The 16,261-nt window shown below is 38.0% G+C and overlaps 5 protein-coding genes and 1 long non-coding RNA gene across 10 annotated transcripts; 4 read left to right on the top strand and 2 right to left on the bottom strand.

Moving 5' to 3' along the window:
* Positions 1-440: 440 nt before the first annotated feature.
* On the bottom strand, positions 441-1,824 carry LOC105683435 (protein max). 4 transcript variants are annotated; one of them, XM_012396016.4, is made up of 4 exons: positions 1,649-1,824; positions 1,490-1,549; positions 919-1,171; positions 441-846 (listed from the first exon to the last, which is right to left on the bottom strand). In XM_012396016.4, the coding sequence occupies exons 1-4, from the start codon at positions 1,685-1,687 to the stop codon at positions 665-667; spliced, it is 534 nt and encodes a 177-aa protein (XP_012251439.1). In that variant the 5' UTR covers positions 1,688-1,824; the 3' UTR covers positions 441-664. The 4 variants fall into 4 exon arrangements, with proteins under 4 accessions (XP_012251439.1, XP_012251440.1, XP_048516112.1 ...); XM_012396017.3 differs by having other exon boundaries at positions 937-1,171; XM_048660155.1 differs by lacking the exon at positions 1,490-1,549.
* Positions 1,825-2,126: 302 nt separating this feature from the next.
* On the top strand, positions 2,127-6,193 carry LOC110116833 (protein sel-1 homolog 1). The gene is made up of 6 exons (XM_020850874.2): positions 2,127-2,846; positions 3,017-3,264; positions 3,353-3,832; positions 4,780-5,008; positions 5,085-5,491; positions 5,575-6,193. Exons 1-6 carry the CDS (start codon positions 2,327-2,329, stop codon positions 5,998-6,000), a joined length of 2,310 nt encoding a protein of 769 aa, XP_020706533.2. The 5' UTR covers positions 2,127-2,326; the 3' UTR covers positions 6,001-6,193.
* A 615-nt stretch (positions 6,194-6,808) lies between these two features.
* LOC105683432 (cilia- and flagella-associated protein 157) lies at positions 6,809-9,037 on the top strand. 2 transcript variants are annotated; one of them, XM_012396013.3, is made up of 6 exons: positions 6,809-7,079; positions 7,192-7,463; positions 7,547-7,700; positions 7,806-8,355; positions 8,432-8,548; positions 8,621-9,037. In XM_012396013.3, exons 1-6 carry the CDS (start codon positions 6,949-6,951, stop codon positions 8,954-8,956), a joined length of 1,560 nt encoding a protein of 519 aa, XP_012251436.2. In that variant the 5' UTR covers positions 6,809-6,948; the 3' UTR covers positions 8,957-9,037. The 2 variants fall into 2 exon arrangements, with proteins under 2 accessions (XP_012251436.2, XP_048516109.1); XM_048660152.1 differs by having other exon boundaries at positions 7,172-7,463.
* A 195-nt stretch (positions 9,038-9,232) lies between these two features.
* On the top strand, positions 9,233-11,584 carry LOC105683362. Its single transcript, XM_025746644.2, has 8 exons — positions 9,233-9,476; positions 9,553-9,824; positions 9,902-10,055; positions 10,124-10,303; positions 10,383-10,752; positions 10,823-10,935; positions 11,022-11,199; positions 11,270-11,584. Exons 1-8 carry the CDS (start codon positions 9,307-9,309, stop codon positions 11,582-11,584), a joined length of 1,752 nt encoding a protein of 583 aa, XP_025602429.2. The 5' UTR covers positions 9,233-9,306.
* A 134-nt stretch (positions 11,585-11,718) lies between these two features.
* On the bottom strand, positions 11,719-13,402 carry LOC105683433 (ribosome biogenesis protein NOP53). The gene is made up of 3 exons (XM_020850871.2): positions 12,502-13,402; positions 11,907-12,418; positions 11,719-11,815 (listed from the first exon to the last, which is right to left on the bottom strand). Exons 1-3 carry the CDS (start codon positions 13,261-13,263, stop codon positions 11,740-11,742), a joined length of 1,350 nt encoding a protein of 449 aa, XP_020706530.2. The 5' UTR covers positions 13,264-13,402; the 3' UTR covers positions 11,719-11,739.
* A 1,342-nt stretch (positions 13,403-14,744) lies between these two features.
* LOC125499759 lies at positions 14,745-15,724 on the top strand. The gene is made up of 3 exons (XR_007276742.1): positions 14,745-14,883; positions 14,996-15,069; positions 15,159-15,724. It is a non-coding gene; the product is annotated as an uncharacterized LOC125499759 (long non-coding RNA).
* Positions 15,725-16,261: the final 537 nt, after the last annotated feature.

Raw genomic sequence — 16,261 nt, 5'->3', positions numbered from 1 at the left:
CTTATGAAAATCACGATAGTTTATTTTCAATCTGTTCTTCCTAATAAAAAATGAATTCGACGTTCATTCGAATCTTCAGTGCAACCTTCGAGAAAAGAAGGCCACAAGTGGGATTTGAATTCACAACGCCGCGGATACGCACGGTTCAAGCGTAGCCGAAAAGTAGCTACTAATCCTTGCTTTCGCTCGGGGGCAACGGTGTGAACGTCGAGTCGGCGTGCCAAAAAGCTAGTGGCGCGGTCCCGTGCTCAGTTACTACAACTCACTTCTCTTCCTCTCACTTTAGCAATGATCCGGCTCTCCCCAGACCCTTGACGCAATCACAACTCTTACGGTAGCACATGCTTGCATACAAATTGCATAATCCGTAGTTTTCAATGATACTCTTGAAAAATGACAAGAACAAGAACAAAGCGAAATGTAAATAAATATTAAATAACTAAACAGGACTATGATTTATTTAAATAAGTACCTACCTTACATATTACATGATAATATTGTTTACATAATACACATTATTAATGTACTTTACACAAAATTCGTAACTGTTTTGTCTGGTTCTGTTTCGTATTTTTTGTCTCTTTGTTGTTTTTGTTTTGTTATCAAAATAAAGTATTAAATAATAGGGATAATAATAGATAAATATTTTTTAAAACATTTTCTGTCAGTGATGCATCCCTCCGACTTTTAATTTTTTATGATTACGAATGGTCCTGCCGGTTTCACTGTCGGAAGATTCTGATTCGGAGTCATTGTATGCTCCAATTCCTACGGAATCTGATTTAGATACTTCACAAGATTCTGCGGCATAGTTGCCTGTGATTTTTGCTTTTTCCAAGGTACGAACTGTAATGAAAGAATCATTTTAAAGTTATTTACAATGCTTTTTATATCAATGCGAAGGTGATTATTAGTTACAATTGTGAAGACACAAACTCTGAGATTCCAGCAGAGTGTTCTGTCGTTTCAAATCGTCAATGTCCTGTTGATGGGAGGTATTTTTACGCCTCATGAACTGTATGTATTCGGCAGCTTTCTTTAGTATTTGCGCTCTACTCGCAACTTTTTCTCCTTGTAAAGCTGGCACTGAGTCCCGTAGGCTTGAAAAACTGTCTTTTATGTGATCCCGTCGTTTTCTTTCCAACGCATTGTGGTGAGCCCGCTTTTCTGCCTATAATATAGACATGTGTACCAACTTGATTAATGTAAAATATTTAGCTTCTTGTCTTTAAAACAATGATAAACCCTTTATTACACATAGATATGTGATATAGGTCCTAGGCACCCACACGTACACGTCTTACACATGCAATAGTGCATCCACTTGGTTTTTTTATTTGAGTATGTTTTATGTTTGTGCATGTATGTATTCTGTATGCACATATCCAAAGTGAGGGATATGCACGTGCAGTGTGCGTATAATAGGCGTAAAGTTGACGGTAAATTTTTCAAAATAGATTCGAATGATTTTGAAACGCGTGATCGGTACCTGAGAGTAGTACTGGGTATTGTTAGAATGCCTTTGCCTGGAGTCAGAGTCATCACCTTCCTGGGGAGGGATATAAACAATGGTTTAACCAACCTTATTGCGTATTTACATACTAGATCCACAGGAGAGTGAAGATTATATTTTATATTTCACACTCACATCGCTCTCGATATCGATATCGCGGTCATCGTCGCTCATTTTGACGGGTATTTTTGATATATATTATTTAATAAACACACGAAACTAACGCGCCAGAATACCTGTGATGATCAATTAAAGAAGCTGCACGAGCCAGTGCGTGGTGGTGCCTAGTTTCAGTTTATTGACAACCTTTTTGACAACCCACCAGGCGCAGCAGGTTGACGAAAACAACCACAAACCAGTCAAAACGAGAATGTCCCTATACTCGGTTTCTTCTATGGTAGTGAAGCTCCACCGTTTGCTCGACCGTTCCCACATGAGCTATCTTATATGAGTTTCCAGAAAATTTGTCCTAACAGAAAACTGGAGGAATCGCGACGAGATGTTGATAAATTTTTTCGAACGAATTCGAAATTGCATTAAAATACAAGGATTACATTAAAATAGACATTGTTTGAGTATGACACTAACAGCGAAAAATTGACGTATCTGTTGTATTGACGTGTCCTAATGACGTAGAATGCGTCTGCTAGGAGGGAGGGTATGATGTGGTGTAGTCCATCTCCTGCCGCAATGTACGCGTACGTCCCGACCTTTATTTATGATTAAAGTATTGAAAATAATTGGAAATTATTTGGTTCCTACAAAGACTGAAACCTCGATGCGTTACTCTTTTTATCGTGCGAATGAAAATTCATGGTGATTATGAAGCTCGGAAAAGGACTATTGGTTTTGTTGCTCCTCTTGGTTATGTTTTCTGATGCAGAGCTAGAGGAGACATTAAAAAAACGCGAAGATATAGACAAAAAATCTAGTCTAACCGATGAAGAAGAAATTGTTGAAGATGATCTGGAGAACACTTTTGAACATTTACGTGAAATTAAAGTGCTACGTGATACTATATTGAAGTTGGTACCAACTTCGCATCCATTTCTTCGAGATGTTCTCCGGGGTAAACAACGGAAAGGAGACTCTCAGGATGATGATGACGAAGATGTTGTGCAAAAGGAAAATTTGCGGGAGACCGATATGGAAGCTGCAAATAGTTTGATTAAATCAATAGTTGATCGTGTCAAAGCAATGAAGAATAGCGACCCTAACGACAGGAGTTTGGAAGAGTGGGATGGTGTTGAATTCTGGGGGGAGGATGACATATCGGTCACTGATTTTCCTGAAGAAGAAAATACCATTCCATTAACGCCTGAACAACTAGAAGGTACAATGTATTGATAACTCACGCATTTTCGGGATAAAACCATTTGCCAAAAGCTCAAAATCTCGATAGAATTATTTACTGTTTGAGCGTTGAATGGTTCACGGTTTTTATTAGTTGATGATTTTTCTTTTCCTATTTTTGAACCAAGTTTGATACATTGAATTCCTTAGGCGAAGAATTATTCAAGAAGGCTCAGAGTATTTTGAATGCTACACACGCCAATAAAGCCGAAGCGCACAAGCTTCTGACAGCAGCAGCAACATTGGGACATAGAGAAGCTCGTTCCATGTTAGCTTGGGCTCAGCTTCTAGGAACTCAAATCAGTCCCTCAGCATCTAGTGCTTCCTCCCAGGATATTCCCTCTGCTTTACAAACTTTCAAAGAGCTTGCAGAGACTGGTTTACCTTCTGCCCATATGGTACTCAGCCAATTTAGCTACCTTAAGTGGCATCGTCTCCACCTCACATGAGAGTTGTGTTTTAAAATCCTCAAATATTCTTTTAAAGGGCTTAGGATTCTTTTATGCAACAGGCCTTGGCGGCTTAAATGCGTCACAAGGAAAGGCATTATTGCATTATACAGTAGCAGCTCTTGGAGGAGATACTAGGGCACAAATGGCTCTTGGATATCGTCATTGGGCTGGAGTAACGACTCCAGCATCATGCGAGCGAGCTTTAGACTTCTATCGCAAGGTGGCTAACAAAGTTGCTGAAGAGGTGTCTCTAAGCGGAGGGCCTGTTATACAACGAGTGAGACTTCTGGACGAGTACGAAAACCCAGGATACACATCTGGAATTCTAGACCAGGATTTGATTGAGTATTATCAACTGCTAGCTGAAAAAGGAGACATCCAGGCCCAAGTCGGTTTAGGGCAACTTCATTATCAAGGAGGAAGAGGAGTGCCATTGGATCATCAAAAAGCTCTTCACTATTTTCAGCATGCAGCTGATGCCGGGAATTCTCTGGCTATGGCCTTCCTAGGGAAGGTAATTCATATTCATCAAAAAAACTTAAGCATTAGGGTATAATCCATCAGATCTCAGATATTATTATCTCAGATCGATACCAGTCACATTGATACCTTGCAGTGAGTTCTTGAGATTGTCGGTCATCAGGAAGAATGTTGAATAACGCGCTTATATCACGTCATTATAATTCTTCTGAAAGGAATGTAGAGCATTGTGTGTATGTAGCTTTTGGTGGATATTGATACCTTCAAACAACAGGTTCCCATAATTCTAAGGACTATGTACAGAGATTGAGTTTAAACATATTGTCTTCGCAAGATCTGAGAGAGTAGACATTGAGACAAAATTGAAAAAAAAACTATGAATATTACAAAATATACCAACTGGTACTTAGAGTTCTAGCTTGGCTGATGGGATTTGAAAATTCAACGTGGAGGCTGAGGTACTGAAATCCTTTGCCAAAGCAGGTATTACAGTTTTTGTATCCTATGAATTAAATGCTTGTAGATTTGTAGTTCTTTTAACTATGCTGTTAAAGTGAATTGTCGACTCTACCAGTACTTGTATTCTTACAGTGAATGTATTTCTGAAATTAGAGCTCAAACTGAATTATTAATCACATGTTGATAACATACTAATCTTGCATAAATTCATGAACATAACATTAGAGATTTTTAAGAGAAATTCTGTACTTATTTGGCGTTTATAATATTTTACCATCCCTGTGAAAGAAAAAGAAAAAAATGGAAAGAAGAACAACTTCTGCAATTCATTTTTACAATCGACAATCCAAGAACCCATGCAAAGTAGAATAAAATATTTGCTACAAAGTGTGGAGCTGGTTGATTTTAGTTTTATAATCTCAACGAACAGGTCTGCGAAATCGTTGTTCAATAATTCTTAGTCATGCTATAATTTATAACATCGCCGCGTATTGAAACTCATTTCAAATAAATACCTTGCAGATTTATCTTGAGGGGAGCGACATAGTGAAGCAAGATAATGAAACGGCGTACAAGTATTTCAAAAAGGCTGCTGAACTTGGCAATCCAGTTGGGCAGAGTGGATTAGGGCTTATGTACTTATATGGAAGAGGTGTTGAACGAGACACTTCCAAAGCCCTAAAGTACTTCAGTCAGGCCGCAGATCAAGGCTGGGTTGATGGTCAATTGCAATTGGGAAATATGTATTTCAGTAAGTATTTCATGAATAAACTCTGTCGTCAAGAGATGGCAAATAAATTGAGCCACCATATACATTATTTGCTCAGGTGGAACAGGTGTCAGCCGTGACTACAAGCTGGCCAATAAATATTTCAACTTGGCCAGTCAGTCTGGGCATGTTTTAGCGCTTTATAACTTAGCCCAGATGCACGCTACTGGTACTGGAATGATGCGAAGTTGTCCAACAGCTGTAGAACTTTTAAAAAATGTAGCCGAAAGGGGAAAATGGAGCGATCAACTCATGATGGCTCACAACGAGTATCGTGAAGGAAGAGTAGATGAGGCGTTTGTCACTTATACATTACTAGCGGAGATGGGCTACGAAGTTGCTCAGAGCAACGCAGCATTCATTTTAGACAGAGCTGAGACAACCATTTTCTCTGAGGAAGAAGGCTTTGTCAGGGCTCTGTACCTTTGGGCCCGCGCTGCTGCACAAGGCTATTCTCCCGCTCAGGTCAGATTCAATTGAAAAAGTTCAATTATTTTAGTTGAATTTTATGGTGTTATCTGAATATGGATGTTCCAATGGGATCGTAGGTAAAACTTGGTGATGCCCACTATTATGGCAAAGGAACCCGAGTGGACTACGAAGTAGCAGCAAGTCATTATCGGTCAGCTTCTGAGCAGCAGCATAATGCACAGGCGATGTTCAACCTGGGCTACATGCATGAACGAGGCCTTGGTCTTGCCAGGGATCGGCATTTAGCAAAACGGTGTTACGATTCAGCTGCTGAGGCTAACGCAGACGCCCGTATTCCGGTTGCCTTGGCTCTTTTGAAGCTATCTTTCCTGTTTGGATTAGACTATGTGCAAGAATTGAGTTTTATTGACCAATGGGATCAATTCCTTGGACAAAACTGGGACTTATACCTTATTGGGATGCTTACTGGCATGCTAAGCATGGTTATATACTTTCGTCGACCTCAACCGCCACCACCGAGACCTGCACCTCCTGTTAACTAGTCTTAGTTCACGAATAAAAATGACTATAACATCTGAGATTACCAGTACCAAGCGCATAGTTATTCCTTCACCTAGTAATTAATCTTGTTTGTTTGCCAAATGAATGAATGAATGGCGACTAAAGAGATTGACATGATAATTAGTTTTGTATGGTTTTGAACGCTGGATAATAAATATATAAAGTTATACAATATTTATATATTATACTATCAGCTGTCGCAATACCAACATATATTGAAAAACTCGACCAAATTGATTTCCAAAAACCTTACAGACCCTATTGTTTGGGCATTATTTTTTCCCGTAAAATAAACTAAAATTTAACAAAGGAACTTGTTCAAATTATCTGTTTTGAAACACTCCTGCCATAACAGTGTTTTTGTAGGATGACTGTGTGCTTGGTCCTATGCAACGTATGGTATTACATTTTTAGAAGCAGAAGAACCCTGAATGCTGACTATACTGTTTCGATCGACAAGTGCTACAGCTCGCCTTTCTTCAATCTTGTAAGATAATATCAGATAAATCTATTATTACTGAGTAACCAGGATATTGCAGTGCCGAACATCTTGTTCTAAAAGGCATGACGAATTTCAAAAAATGTCATACAAAAATAATCTGTGAATACGTGAATTTGAATATTGAATAAATTTAACGTTAATATATTATAAAATTTTACTCTACGATTACCATTATTTTAGATCAAGTCTACAAATTCCTATACACAGTTTGATTACATTGCCATGGCAACACAAAATATTGATAGTGACAGATTCCCTGACAGATGAGAGATAAAACTTCAAGTAGTTTACGTATTAAAATTCATGTCAATCCAAACCTTAGGCAAATGAGTGATTCCTGAACGATATTTTTGTTTCGCTAATTGTATTTGAATTGTTGTTCCGAGGGTAATTTTATATAGATATCACAATTTCTTGATTAGCCACAATGCCTAAGAAGGACAAAAAAGACAAGAAAGAGAAAAAGGAAAAAAAGGAGAAGAAGAAAAATGTTCTCAACGAAAAAGACACTGTTTTCTATGAGCAGCAAATTCTTGATAATAATAAGCAACTCTCACGGTAAGTTAAACTAAATGCATAGTCAAACGCTGTTTAGAACTCTCATTAGATGTATTTGATATCATTAATCATGTACTCGTATGTATTCATAGTGGATGAAGAATGATTGCAGGGTACGCGCACGCAACGAAGAATTAGAACATGGAATGGAAATCCTAAAGCAGGAGGTACGACAACTTGAAGAAGATCGGGCCGATGTAGTTGCACATCTGGAACTTGTTTTACGCCAGAAAATTGAAGAAGCAAATGAACTCAGCGAAAGATTAGCAGCTCTGGAAGAATTACGCAAAGAAGAACAAATTGCTTTCAAGAAACGAGAAGCTGCCCTGGAAATGGAATATCGTAATATGGAGAATACCCTTTCTGCAGAAATAAAGCTAGCTGGTAAAAACGTTTTAACGTACAGAGTCTCTTGTAGTCAATTAGTAAGACGCTGCTGATATACGATGTTAATTATGTTACGTCAGCTGGGAAGTTAAATGCTTTGGAAGACTGGCGAACCGCAAGGATTGAGTTATTGCGTAAGTTTGAGATACAAGAAGAGCGAATGACAGAACAGGAAGAACGTCACAAAAGACTTCTCTACGAAGCTGAGAAAGAGTTAATAATTAACAAGGCGAGGTATAAAGAATTAATAAGTTTCCAAAGTATTAAACATTATTAATTATGTCCTGATGTGATCACGAATTGATCTTGGCGATTGATCCTAAAAAAATTTATTTTCAGAATGAAAAAAGAGATGGAAGAAAGATTAATGCAATTGGCACAGAACTTTAGGGATGCAACAAACATAAGAATAGCTGATGCAACGCACCGTGCAATTCGGGAGAATATTGCTTTGAACAAAGAATTAGATGCAATGCTTCAAGTTTGCCGGGATCTTGATACAAAAACTAAACAGTGTAAAGAGAAGCATCGTACCCTGAAGCTACAAGCTTCACTTTATGAAAATGAGGCAAAGATGGCTTTAAATAAAACTCTGAAACAAAATCGAACTATTGAAAAGCTGGCCAAGGATCACTACAAGATGACACTCGAATGTGGAAAACTACAGAGAGCGGAGGCTAAGGTACGACATATCGAGCAGCTTGCTCAAGAGTATAAAGACAAATGTCGAGATGTGGAAGAAAAAGTAAGAATTTTGGAGCAGCATACACAACAAGCAAAATATAATGAAAATGAAGTAATGAAGGAATTGTCTTCAAACTGCGAGGAAATCCAAAGGCTTAGCAAGATTTTACGTGAGGCAAGACAATGTGTCGCCGAAGTTTTAAAGGTAGTGGTTAGATAGATTTACATAATCAAATAATCTTTTGAGGCCATTTGATTGATATAATGATTGCACTCAATAGATTCAAGCAGGAGATGCTTACGAAAATATCTGCACGGCTTGTTACCCTAATGTTAAAGAAAGACTATTATGTAGCCTTCTTGAGATCTTGGGAAAAGAACAAACTGGAATGAAGGAAGTAAGTAGATCTCTACTAATAATGAGAGGTATTTACTAATAATGGCAGACTATAAATAAGTCTTCTCCACAGGAATCTCAAATTAAACACAGCAAATACACACTGGGTGACTTAGGTCTCGTCCCAAGTAGAATTACAAATGAATGTCAACTGACATTAGAACCAGAGGAGTTTGATAGAGAGCAAAGTCAAGCAAGAAGTGACGACGATGAAAAATTAGAAGAAAATATACTAAATAGCGCAGACGAGAGTTTCGAAGAAAATATCAGAGCAGAAGCAGAAGAAGATGCGGAAAACTTGATCACCATACCATCATGTCTTCTTTCAGACCCTGGCAGTTCAGATCTTCCATCTCCTCTCGAAACTATATCAGACCCTTCATTAAAAAATATTGACACAAATATGTAAATTCTAGTAGCAATCGTTTGTCATAATAGTTAGAAAAACGAAGTTAATTACCACTGTGAAATGTGAACACAATTACTGATTATCAATGTACATTTGTCTGTAATTTTCATGATCATAAGAGAATAAACTAATTCTCGAAGTTAAATTTAGTAATCTACATGGAAATCTGAATTAAATAGAATACAGATATTTCACATCCCATGAAATTTGTCAACAAAGTTTCAGTTGTTTTATATTCAATAACCATTTATAGCAGTGGGTTAATGATCTGTTAAAATTGCAAAAGAAATCTTAAATCAACAAAATTGCTCATCTTATCTGACATTGAAATCTCATGATTGATTGTCACAATGGTGGATCTTTTCGGAGCTGACAAAGGAAATATATCATTACCTCCAAGACTTCAATCGCCAGAAGTCCTGTATGGCCAGCCTAATGATTTAAAAAAAGTCATGATCCTGAATATGCAAAAAGCTGTTTACCAAGTTCGCATAACGGATATTTTGAAACGGATTCACAGGTCAAAATTAAATATATTTGATATCTATAAAACTCAACTGAACAGAATTTTTTTTTAACTCTATGTATGAACTTAGATTAAAAACCAGGAATAGCTTTCTCGAGGATTCCCTTGCAGCTGAAGAAGTCAACCGCATAAATATAGATGTTGAAACAGGAGATCAGATAACGCAACTGAATCGACAAATATTTACAGAAATGGAAAAAATAATGGATTATCACAAGCGAATACATATAGTTAAGACATGGATAAATGAAGAAAAACAGACACACTTGGATAATGTAGAAGCTGCGAACCGAAAATATGCCAAGAAGCGTCTGGAAATTACTTCTGAAATCAATGCCATAAGTAATTTATTGACCCTGTGCACAATGCTACTATGTAATACGAGTATCAGTTCATAATAGGAATTTAAGATATTTAAGATTCGAAAATCAATATGCTGGAGGAGTACAAAGTGGCAAAAACTGATTTGCGTAACAAGTTGATAGCTGGAGATAATCTTCTTGAACAAAGAGAAAATGAAGTTCAACAGCGATGCGAGCAAATCGAACGTAAATTTAAGATGGGTAGAGAAAAGTAAATATCATGTAGTAATTTGAAAACAATGATGACTTTTGTACCCTTCATGAAATTCTTGGCACTAGATTGAAAAAGGAACTGTATTCGCGCCTTCAGGAATTAGCTGGATCGTTCCAAATGGAAGTTGCTGCTTCGTTGGCCAAGCCGATTCACCGACTTATGCGTGAAAACATTTTTCTCAAAAATGAATTGACAGATATCGTGAGGGAATCAATACCAAAAAAAGAGTGGATGAAGCACAAGAAGTAATCCTTCAAGACTCAACTTGACATACATAATAATTACAGCCATAAGTATCTCACTTATTAATCCCGTATTTTCCAGGGTGGAAAATGACCAAACGAAATGCGATACTGCAAAGTCAAAGAAATTTACAGTAGATAGTATTATTAGAGCTAAAATTCAAAGTTGCCTCCTACCAACAGTGGAAGAACAACACAGAACAGTAAAGGGTCAGGTTGAGCAGCTCCGGAGATCCAAGAATGATATTAAATTAGCAGAACATACTTATGAGACTGTAAAGATCCGAACAGACCAGATGCTCCAGAAAATTAGTCAATTTGAAACTCACCTCCATAGACAGCAAAGTCAATTAGGGCTTGTTAACTATCTCAGAGATAGATCTAGAACCGAAGTACAAAGATGTACTGATCTTCTGTACGATGTCAAGTATGCTGTTACTTGCGCTTTGAAAGTATGTACAACAGTTTGTTTTGTAATCAACTTTAATCTACTCCTATAAATCGTTTTGAATTCTGGAACAGACGACTGGCATTGGAAATGATATTACGGAAATGGGAGATTTGCAGCTAATGTCTTATTTGTTGGATCTACTCAGTAAAGTTGATAAGCAAAGATGGTTGAATTCTACACCTTCGTATGTACCGATTTTACGGAGTATGGCAGCTGTAGAGTAAAGTACTGAATGACAAAGCTTATTGCATGATCAAATTGATTTTTTAGATTGGCTACTATTCCTCCACCTGAAACAGCTTACAAAATTGGAGATCTGGGTTTTGAGCCATTACACGTCGAGTTACCTTCTTTGAGGGAAGTATCAATAAACAAAAATATATCTGAGCTAAGTACCTTGAAAATGGCAAAAATTCTCAGAGACAGCTTTACAAAATCACAAAAAGCTGTACGTTTTCTGCAGCACATGCATCGGATGGTAGATTTTGGTATATCAATCTTTACTCACTGATTTATAGTTAGAACCGGAGACGTCTAAAATGGTTCAGAACTCTGGAGTGCTTGGCGAGGAAACGATGAGTACAAGTAGTAGGGAATCAACCCCATCTTTCGATAGTGAAAGTGAAGATGAGAAACAAGGGCAGAAGTTAGGTCCGGTTGAAGCAGTTGAAGAGGAAGAGTTGGAGACTGGAACAAAGGAGGAAACAGAACCTAAGATAGGAACAGATGACTCCATAGAGGATGGAGAAGTGAAGAAAGACGAAGTCTATGATACTGACGAAACGAAAGAGCAAGTTGAAAAAGCTGACCATGAAATCTTTATCACGGAATAATTCGACAGCTTTTTTTCATAAATATTGTTCTTAATTTGAATTGAAGAATTGCAAATCTTTTCAAAAAAAATTTTTAGCGTACCAGAAAATCTAGTGTAGATGTATTCACGGTGGAAATAATTAAATGAGTCGTGTCATCGTTAGGGACAATTTTATTATTTGAAAGTGTCTTCCCAACCCATTTTATGTGTCGCTTTTTCGAATTTCTTGACCTTTGCCTTATTGCGTTTCCTGCAATGAGAATAATGGTATGTCAATATCGAATGGGAATTAGTCTTACTCTCTAGTGATTTTTTAATAACATTACCAGGAGTATACTTACATAACTCTAGTGGCTGGCGCAAGGATATTTCTATGCTGGAGGGACTTGAATCGATCTTTAAGTAAATTACCTACTGGTTTGGCCTTTCTTAAATTACCAGTAAGATCTTCAGCAAGTTCAAAGTCAGGTTCTGGAGCTTCAAATTTGGTCTTGCTGAGCATTTTAGGCTCAGTTATCTTCAATGCTTTTACTTTATCTCGCTTTTTTCTTAATTTCTCTTCCTTTGCTTCTTTAGCTGCGATTTGTTTCGCTAGTGATTTGAGCTTATATATATCTGATACTTTTTTCTTCTCAACCTTGGCTTGTTTTCGTTCTAGTGCAAGCTTTCGCTGCTCCTTCTGCTTTCGCCGTTTAATCAGAGTTTTCTTCACATTCTTTACCGGTGGATTTACTGATTTAACATCGGAATCCTGATCCTCCAAACCAGAAGCTTGCTCTTGCTTACTGGACTTTGTTGGTAATCCCTCAGACATTTCGTGTATCCAGCTTTCACCTTTTTTCTCAACTGATACCTGCCGATACGTTACATAAATCTTATAGCAATCATGTTGTAGAAGAAAAATTACAATTCTTGTCACAGTTTCAAACAACTTACCTTTTTAAACATCTTGGTTGTTACTCTATTTAAATGCGCTTCTTTTTTCATTAATTCTAGTTCTTGCTTAGCAACATTTGCCAACAAGTCTTGGTGATCAGTATATGACGGATTGTATGAGATACCAGGGTGAGGAGCTTCGACTGCTGGTACTACAGACGTCTTTTTATGCAGAGATAAAGGAATTCTCTTCTGTTTTTGTCCAGTGTTAGCCAAAGTGTGACGAATAGTATCTGAAGTAAACCATTCGCTCTGTACATCTATATGGAGCTTTTTTTCTTCCTGCCATATATCTTTATCAAATTGGTCGATCTTTGGTTTATTAGATCTTTTTTTATCAGCCAGTTCCCTGTCTCTGATTGCATTTCTTTCTTTTAGTTTCAAATCACCATTCAATCTCTTAGTTTTTTGAATACGCCTAGTTATAGGGTTCTTACGTTCTTCCGGAGTCTTAACTCTATTCCTCTTGGCGATGGGGTCAGGAACAGCCGTGTGCGGTTTCAGGAGAGCGAAGCAAACAGGTTCTTTTGCTTGGAGAGCAAGCCTTTTCTGTTGTTTGGTGGTGAGTCTGGACTTACTTTCTGGGATTTTATCAATGGCAAACAACTCAGAATCTGATCTCCGTGAAAAAGGTGCACCGAGACGTTCTTCTAACCGTTTGTTGTCCAAAAACTGATCCACATCTTTATTGTCGACATGTTTTCTCCAGGATTTTTTTGTCTTTTTAGAAACCTTACGTTTTTTAATCTCTGCTCCCTTCATTTTATTTGTGTACAATTGTTTTATGATATCTTCCACAGAGTTTGAAGCCTAATGAAAGGGTTAGGTTTTTGACGACATGCAAGGATCATGCACACCTGGCACGTGGTCTCCAAAAATGAGTACAGTTGCTAGTGCAGAAATCATTTGGTCTAGTCCCTAAAATAATCACTGCAGCGCTTCTGATGGGTATGTGTTTCTAGTAACAAAAGTGATGGTAGCGTTCACGCCGAAGTTAGCTATATCTATGTACGTACTAAGCGCTGGTGGAACGGCGCCACTCACTCATGGAACTTCGAATCGTACGTGCTTCATCTCTCAAGTGACTCGTTAATTCAACCACACATTATAACATTGGATTCTAAGAGTGTTGATAAATCAGCTGAATGATTTGTTGAAAAGTTTTACCTCGTCAGAGTGTAACGCCGCTGAATTAAACAAATTGAACATTGTGATACATCGAATCTAAATTAGTCGAAGCCCTCACAGCATGTATGTGCTATATGTGGAAGTCCCCGGCTTAGCGCGTTCCCTACGCGGCCGCTGATTGGCCTGGCATGATTCGGCGTAGTTGCAACCAGGTAGTTGGCTATTTGACGGAGTGCTTAAGCAGAGCGCCACTACCTCGTCAAACTTCGAATCCTCTGCTTCAAACTCCAGGTAAGTCGTTGCTCATTTAACCATACGCGTTATGATATCGGATTCTAAAACTTGCGAAAATTGATGGAAGAATCCTATCCCATCAAAGTGTAACGCTGCTTGATTGAACGAATTTAATGTGGTGATACAACAAATCTAAATTAACAGAAGTCGCTTGGCATAGCCCCCCCCCCCCCCTCTCCCCTCCATCTTCCCCGCGACCATCGTCCTTCGCGACCTTTGATTGGTCTAGCATGATATGGCCATAGTAAGAGAGCCTATACGCGGCAGCGCCATTACAATACCTCGTCGAACTTAGAATCTTCTACTCCGTCTTAAAGTAACTCGCTTCTCATTTGATTATACGTTATAATATCGGATTCTCAACCATTTCATAATCAGTGCATTCGCGAGCATTCGCACCGGATCTTCGCCTACAGCGTTCAAAGGTAATTTGATCAACTTTTTTGAATTTTTCTCCAACGTCATTTCGTGCTAGATGCCGCTCGGGTGTCCCGGGTACTACGTTCTCGCGTTCAAACAATCGCGTCTCCTCAATGTTCTGATTTCGGATAGACGTTCTTTTATTTGAGACCGTTGGTTTTCTCATTTGTTGGCGTCGGGTTTCGCTGGCGTCTGTAATACGATTATTCACTTTTATTTCAAGTTAAGTGCGTATTAGGGGTCAAGTATAGGCAAAACTTCTATTTCTTGATCACTTGCTTGGCGATTAGGATACCAAGGTGCGATTTTCTATTAAATACGACCTCATTACAGTACGATTGATATTCTGATTTCTATTTGATTAGGAAGTGCAATACTTATGAGTGTGTTATTATACATTACAGAGTTCAGGTCCTGCAACACAGCGATTGCAGATATGAATCTAAGCAGCCACTGCTATTCCAGTGTACGATGCTGCCAAGCAGTATCCGAAAACTACTTAATACAGATCTCTGTTCATCAGAATCAAGAAAGAAATTGGTGAGTTAAGAATTTTGGTGTTCTCTGGCTTATTTTCTCTGGATCCTTCGATTCATATCATCTGTACATTTGGAATCCACAATATCAAGAATGTTGGAATTCTGTGTTACAGAAATTTTTCCCGCACGCAATGCAGTCTCCTCGCCTGTTTAATCATCAACTATCGAAATGAAGTGCAACATCTCTGTAATTATAATTTTTCACAACCATTTATTTCTTTCAGTTCACAAATCTCTACTTCTTAATATTCATGTTTTTTCTCTTAATTCTGACAGCATCATTCTTCATGGAAGCATCTCATCAAATTCTCATCGTACTACACTGACTACATTCAATGTACAACGGTTCAGCCATCTACACAGCCGTAGCCATCAGGGAGGCAGAGACATCCGGGTAAAATCCAAGACCCCCGAGACCTGGGAACCGGCTTGGGTCAGGTCTTGGTACCGGCAGCGATGGTGAGCGCAGTTAAAGTTCCTCGACTTTTCTGCCAGCTCACGCGATGGTGTACGCTGGCGTTGGAGTCGTTGTATTTGTTTACATTTTTAAGTCTCCATTCCCAGTTTGTTACATGGCGTGGCGGTACCCTGAATTTCAATTTTATTAGATCAGGTAATTGTAGGTTTGGTTGTTGTTGAGCATAGCGCACCTGCACCCTGTAGCGTCAAATATAAAAAACTTTTCCTTCAAATCAATAAATGATTGAGTCAGTCAGTCAGTTTATTGATTATTCAGTTAGTTTATTAATCAGTCCATCAGTTATTTGAGCAATCAGTCAACCATTAGTTCGTCAAATTTGAACTATTCAGATAAATCACATCTTTAATAAATTTGATTGTGAGTGCTAGAGTGTGCAGCTCATAGGCAACGGTACAGACCGTCGTTCAATCGACTCACGCGTATTCTGATTTTTATATAATTTTCGGTGATCGATCTCGTTTGCGTTGATCACTGATCGGTCATAAAATTTTGTCGCGTGAATGATGGTCCTTGCCATAGGTTCAGTTTTTTCAGGTACATCAGGAATTGAATTGTATAGCTTTCGCGAAAATTCAGAATCCATCTAGTCTCAATTTAATGGTCAGCCATCAGCTGAACCAATTTGAATTTGATCTCTTAATTTTTTATCCATTTGCATGCTTGATATTTCGATTTATCTAACTCAATTTGAATCAAAGTTGAACCCGTATTTAGGTACCTATAAGTAAATTCACTAGAACTATAACAGGATGTCTAATCATTACAGGAATTTTCTTCCCTTACACACAATTTTCAGCCCTTAACTTCTTCTTACTTGATGAATAGATGTGAGATTAATTAAATTCATTTTCTTAGTGATGATATTTACTCAAGAGTAAATTTACTAAATTCATTCAAA

Source organism: Athalia rosae, chromosome 1 (genome assembly GCF_917208135.1).
Source record: "Athalia rosae chromosome 1, iyAthRosa1.1, whole genome shotgun sequence".
NCBI lineage: Eukaryota > Metazoa > Arthropoda > Insecta > Hymenoptera > Athaliidae > Athalia > Athalia rosae.
The sequence above is the reverse complement of the archived record's forward strand: the minus strand, read 5'-3'. Positions and strand labels throughout refer to the sequence as shown.